Source organism: Callorhinchus milii, unplaced genomic scaffold (assembly GCF_018977255.1).
Source record: "Callorhinchus milii isolate IMCB2004 unplaced genomic scaffold, IMCB_Cmil_1.0 Scaffold60, whole genome shotgun sequence".
In the NCBI taxonomy this organism is placed as follows: domain Eukaryota; kingdom Metazoa; phylum Chordata; class Chondrichthyes; order Chimaeriformes; family Callorhinchidae; genus Callorhinchus; species Callorhinchus milii.
In genome coordinates, this window is record NW_024704801.1 from 200,420 (window position 1) to 206,857 (window position 6,438).

The following is a 6,438-nucleotide window of genomic DNA, read 5'->3' on the forward strand; positions in this document are numbered from 1 at the left end:
TCAAGAGTTGACGAGTACTACTTGGTCGTGGTTGCAAGTACTAATCCGTGAGTACTGATTTGAGCAGTGGTTGAAAGTATTAAGAGATAGCTGTCATTAAAGATGCTGCGATATGATTGGAAAGGAGAAAGGAGTTTCAATGTACAAGTCAAACAGAAGCCGTGATTGATTGATTGATTGATTGATTGGTTGGTTGGTTGGTTGGTTGGTTGGTTGGTGCCCTGGAATACTGCGGCCCCTCCTGGCTCAGGGATTGGGATAAGAGACCGTCATGACGGGGTTGGGGGGGTGGGGGCACGATTCCCACATTCCGTTGCCAGGCAGGTCACCTTGGGGCCAGTTCAGCTCCGAGGGACCCCAATTAATGGGTCATTAGTTTGCGGACATGGAGACAGTTAACGTTGACTGTTCATGTAGATATGGTATAAAAAACACAGTTGACGCAATCGTCGTGTACCTTCAAGGCAGAGAACACACAAGGTTATCTCGTTGGTTCAGCAACAGTTGAAAGATTGCGATCAACATCTTCATTATTGCAGCTCCTTCCCTCTCCCCTCTCCCCTCCTCCCCTCTCCCCTCCTTCCCCTCCACCCTTTCCTCTCCTTCCCTCTCCACTGTCTCCCCTCCTTCCCCCTCCACCCTCTCCCCAGTCTAGGAGACATAGTCTACGTCTCCCATTGCAAGGATTTTTCTTTATCTAATTCCAATCCCAATTCCCACTCTCAAAGCTCCTCAATGAGAGCCTTGGGTCACTCCGTTCCTCGAGCTCTCAGTTTGGTTGCTCCTGGCTCCCAGGTTGACCACCAGCCTCTGGACATGTGAATAGGAGGGCCTTGTGGCCAACAAGTCCTTGTACTGTAGCTCTGGCATCACCATCCTCACACACCTCTCCCTCGTGTGGTTGTTGAGCGATGGCTTGAGGTTGTAGCCCATGATTTTGGCACGACCATATTGGAAGGGTTTGATGTTCTTGTCCTGGATCTGAGCGGCCTCCACAGCCTGGCCACCCTGCAGACACAGCTCCATCATCTCCTGTCGTTTCTCCCGTAGGATCTGGACATCGCGCCTCATCCTCTCCTGCCCGTACCTGTCCACCCGCTGCCAGAATGTCCGGTTGAAGTGCAGATACAAGCTCCAGTCCAGGGCGTTCCAAGCCCTGATCTGCCCCACGGTCTCGGCAGACAATCTGCTCACCGTCTTGTTGCTCCTGAGGTTCAGCTTGAAGGTCACCAGGTCGTCCAGGTCCCAGCACAGAGCCTGCCTCAGCAACACCATGGACTGGTCAAAGTACTCGGCCAACAGGATCAGGTGGAAGGTCTCCTCGATCTCCTTCAGCACCGCGGCCACATAGTGCTCTGTCACGTTGGCGTTGTGGTCGTGGCCAAAGTCAAACCACATCAGGTTCCTGGCGTAATGGCTGCCGGTCTCTGAGATGCTGTAGTATCTCCAGGGATCTCTGTAAAATTGCTCCAGTCTCTGGACTTTGCTGAAGGCTGAGCTCGAGCCCTTGTAATAGGTGAAAGCCGACTCCGCTAATGTGACCGGGTTACGGAGGATGGAGAAGTAGAAAGTTCCTCTGGGCATCACCTTCTCAACCTGGAAACAGACAGAATATAAGGAGAAATAGAACAACAACAACAGCCACTTGTTCAGAGCCCCTCACGTGGGAAGGACATCCCAGGGTGCTGGACAATCAGGGATTTGGGATTCGAGCTGGGAGCTGGGATCAGAAGGGGTGGAGGCCGGTGGGGGGAGTGAGGGGTGGGGGAGTGGGGTGGACGAAGGTACGGTCGAAGAGGAAGGTCTTCAGATGGGACCCTGAGAGAGGGAGAGGGGGTAGAGTTCCAGAGTGTGATGGGGTGGGGGGGGGTCGGGGAGGGGGGGATGGGGGCAGAGAGACTGACCACCAATGGTGGGGAGAGGAGACACATCCAGCCTCATTGTACCTCTCCGTGATGAAAGCGCATGTGATTGCAGATGATGTGATAATCCACGTTCCTCCCTCGACTGTAGTGGTTGATGTCAACGGCCCTGAAGGGCTTGGGGTAGCCCAGCTGGTAGCCCCGGGGGAGGGCAAAGCTCAGGTTCCTGGCCTCCCCGAAGCGATACAGCAGGTTCAGGATGGTGCTGCTTGCCGTCTTGTGGGTCTTCAGGAACACAATGTGGGTCTGGGGGCTGCAGGCCCTTCCCCGCTCGCCATCCGCATCCAACGTAGAGGATTTCAGCCTCAATCAAAGATAATAATAATCGTAACTGTAATAACCTGTGATGGGGCGAAACACGGCAGCCAATAGCGCCGGGCGACGTCCCCCAACAAACAGTCGGGGCTTGAAGTGACCCCATTACATTTTTAGGGTTGGGGAGGAAAGGGGGGGAATGGGCAGGAAGTGATGTCAGTGGCGGCTAATTTGGGTTCAGCTGTGGAAGAGAAACCGCCATCAAGTGAGTGACCATTTTTATTTGGGGGCTTTGTTGGCCAAGACACCAGGAGACAGAGAGAGAGAGAGACCCCCTTCTCTTCCCCCTCCCCGACAGCTCCGAGGGAGATCTTTAACCTCCGCCCCGAACAGGGCACAGACGTAAGTTTTAGCGTCTCGTTCAGAGGACGGAGTCTCCGACAATGCAACACACGCACCGGAGGGGAAACTTAGACTCTGGGATTCCAAGTCCTGACCTGGAGACTCGAGCCTGAAACCTTCTGACTCTGAGGTGAGAGCGCGAGCGACTGTGCCGGGCTGCCACACACGCACACGCACACGCACACACACAGGGACTGAGCCAGGCTGACACACACACGCACACACACAGCGACTGAGCCGGGCTGCCACACACGCACACACACACACACGCACACACACACACACACACACACAGGGACTGAGCCAGGCTGACACACACACGCACACACACAGGGACTGAGCCGGGCTGCCACACATGCACACGCACACACACGCACACACACACACACACACACAGGGACTGAGCCAGGCTGACACACACACACACACACACAGCGACTGAGCCGGGCTGCCACACACTCACACACACACGCACACACATGCACACACACACACACAGTGACTGAGCCGGGCTGCCACACACGCACACGCACACACAGCGACTGAGCCGGGCTGCCACACACGCACACGCACGCACACGCACACACACACACACACACACACACACACACACGCACACACGCACACACAGTGACTGAGCTCAGGCTGACACGCACACACACACGCACACCCGCGCACACAGTGACTGAGCCAGGCTGACACGCACACACACGCACACACACAGCGACTGAGCCGGGCTGCCACACGCGCACACACACACGCACACACACACACACACACACACACACACAGTGACTGAGTCAGGCTGACACACACTCACACACACACGCACACACATGCACACACACACGTACACGCACACGCACACACACACAGCGACTGAGCCAGGCTGCCACACACTCACACACACACGCACACACATGCACACACACACGCACACGCACACACACACAGGGACTGAGCCGGGCTGCCACACAGATTATTAACGGAGAAAGCGGATTAGGATGTGAAACCTGAAATGTACCTTTTGCCGCCGTTGATCCCGAATATCTGGATGGCCAATCCTATACACACCAACAGTACCACAGCCTTCCATAGCCCATGGAGCTCACAGCAATGAAGTTTGAGGTTCCTACAACAACAAAAACAGATACCAGGCACATCACTACAGCACACTGATATATTATTATTATTATTAATAATGTAATTAATAATAAATAATAATATTAACGATGATCCTTGCAGTTGACAGTCCCTTCTCTTCCCCTTGACCCCTCTCTCTCTCTCTCTCTCTCTCCCCCCAGCGCTGCTCTGGGGCGAAAAAATGATTGAGTTTGTGTGTGAGTGAGTGAGTACGTGTCTGAGTTTGTGTACGTGTGTGTGAGTGTGTCTGAGGGTGTGAGTGTGAGTGTGTTTGAGTGTGCGAGTATGTGTGAGTTTGTGTGTGTGTCAGCGAGTGTGTGTGAGTGTGGGTGTGTGAGTGTGTCTGAGTGAGTGTGAGTGAGTGTGTGAGTGAGTGAGTGTGAGTGAGTGTCTGAGTGTGTGAGTGAGTGTGAGTGTGTCTGAGTGTGTGAGTGAGTGTGTGTGTGTGTGTGTGTGTGTATCCAGACGAAACATCTCCTCCCTCTTCCTCTTCCTCTCGAGTGTGAGTCGGTCTCTGTGTCTCTCTGGAATCTGTGGTTTCATCAGCTTCATAATACATAATTTAGTGCGTTCAGTCCCCTGTGCAGTTGTGGAGCAGTTGTGGGAACACAGATGCAGTCAGTGTGCGCTGCAACTCGATTCCTACCCACGTCACAATCCGCGCAGAGTATTATTAGTATTATTGGTATTATTATTACTCTTCTAACAAGTGATACTGATGATACCGTCCCTCGCATTTGATACGGCGCCTCATTAAGCCATCGACCGCGTGTCTTGTGGGTGAAACGAGGCAACCGGTCCTGTGCCCACCAACGTCCCCACAAACAGCCGTGGACTGAGCGACCAAATCATTATTATTGTGTTTGTGTGTTTAATGATTGATTGATTGATTGATTGATTGATTGATTGATTGAAGGGGTTATTACCCCCGGAAAGTGATCCGCCAATTGACTGACAGGCGGGTTCCCACTGACCGCTGTGTGTGTGCGCGCGTCTGCGTGCGCAGAGTGAGGAAACTCGCGTAAGCTTTTGACCCGACCCAACTCGCCCGGGAATGGAACCCGGGTTCTCTCGCTGGAGAGGCGAGGGCTCTAACCGCTGAGCTCCACCACTCCACTAACGACAGCGCCCTGGATTACTTCCTCAAGGCATTGAGTGCCTCTGTATAAATTATGGGTGAGGCAATAAACACATCGAGGTAGAGAGTCGTTGCCTCTCAGGTGACAGTAACGGACTATCACATGTCCTCTTTGCCATGATGTCACCTGAACCTTGTGATAGAAATGTCTGAAGACACTATCTTCCTCTTCTGGTAACTTTACACCAGGAGAATAATATAAATATTTCAGGCTGAGGGAAGACACATCCATATTGTTGATGCTCAAAGCAATCATCTCTAGCGCCCGCTCTCGACCCAGCGGGTAAAGGTTTTATGATCACCCGACTGGTCACGGTGACGGGTTTCCGTGTGTGTCAAACACCGTTTCTGTGTGTCTCAGACACCCGGCTGGTCACGGTGACGGGTTTCCGTGTGTGTCAGACACCCGGCTGGTCAAGGTGACGGGTTTCCGTGTGTGACAGACACCCGACCGGTCACGGTGACGGGTTTCCGTGTGTGACAGACACCCGACCGGTCACGGTGACGGGTTTCCGTGTGTGACAGACACCCGGATGGTCACGGTGACGGGTTTCCGTGTGTGACAGACACCCGGCGTCACGGTGACGGGTTTCCGTGTGTGACAGACACCCGGCTGGTCACGGTGACGGGTTTCCGTGTGTGACAGACACCCGGCCGGTCACGGTGACGGGTTTCCGCGTGTGACAGACACCCGGATGGTCACGGTGACGGGTTTCCGTGTGTGACAGACACCCGGCCGGTCACGGTGACGGGTTTCCGTGTGTGACAGACACCCGGCCGGTCACGGTGACGGGTTTCCGTGTGTGACAGACACCCGGCTAAATAAAGTTGTCAAATTCAGGATTCACGTTTCATTTAAAGGGTGTAACTTACAAATCTCTGCACCCCTGGAACCAAAGACATTTACAGCACAGAAGGAAGCCATTCGGCCCATTGTGTCTGTGCCAATCCTTTCAGTCCCCTTTTTAAGGTGTTTCTAACAATCCTTACATTTGACCCGGCGCCTTATCACGTTGTTGCGACGTCTCAAAGCGCTTCACAGAACACACTGTGAAGTGTAGTGACTGTATGTTTTGTGGGAGAAACACGGCAGCCAATTGTCAAAGGCGGGATGAGGGGCTGCATGAAACGCCAGGATTATTATTATTATTATTACTCATACAATACTCTGTTATTCACAACTGTAAAAGAGATCAAAGGCAATGTTGGGTGTCACTTGATTCATTTCCGAAGGCAATAAATGTCTCAACTTATCCTTTGGTTTGGTTTCAGCCCCGTGTGAATTACTTGGCGTGGTCCAACCTTGGACACACTGAGTGCTTGTAGACACAAGTGTTTACTTGTAGACACAACCTTCCTCCACCCAGTAACACCCATGTACACCTCTCCTTCAATGATAATAATATTCCTTGGGTTTGATCTGGAGCTTTTCACGTCTTCGAGACGCCTCAAAGTGCTTCACGGAACAGACTGTAAAGTGAATTGACTCCATTTTTGTCTGATCGATGAGAGAGAGATCTGAAAAGGACCCGTTTATCCCTACTCTTTGTTTCCTTCCGTTAACCATTCCCCACTCCA

At 52.8% G+C, this 6,438-nt stretch overlaps 1 protein-coding gene across 1 annotated transcript; it reads right to left on the reverse strand.

The window, feature by feature from the left end:
• Positions 1 to 600: 600 nt before the first annotated feature.
• LOC103172784 (galactose-3-O-sulfotransferase 2) lies at positions 601 to 6,237 on the reverse strand. The gene is made up of 4 exons (XM_042345548.1): positions 6,201 to 6,237; positions 3,604 to 3,754; positions 1,947 to 2,232; positions 601 to 1,596 (listed from the first exon to the last, which is right to left on the reverse strand). Exons 1-4 carry the CDS (start codon positions 6,235 to 6,237, stop codon positions 733 to 735), a joined length of 1,338 nt encoding a protein of 445 aa, XP_042201482.1. The 3' UTR covers positions 601 to 732.
• Between the last annotated feature and the right edge of the window lie 201 nt (positions 6,238 to 6,438).

Excerpts from the sequence above, each read along its gene's own strand:
- LOC103172784 (XM_042345548.1), bottom strand. The coding sequence starts at position 6,237 with ATGGGTGTTACTGGGTGGAGGAAGGTTGTGTCTACAA. Across the intron at positions 3,755-6,200 it reads GAGGAAGGTTGTGTCTACAA|TGTGCTGTAGTGATGTGCCT; the intron begins GTAAACACTTGT and ends ATAATATATCAG. Across the intron at positions 2,233-3,603 it reads GGGATCAACGGCGGCAAAAG|ATTGAGGCTGAAATCCTCTA; the intron begins GTACATTTCAGG and ends TTATTATCTTTG.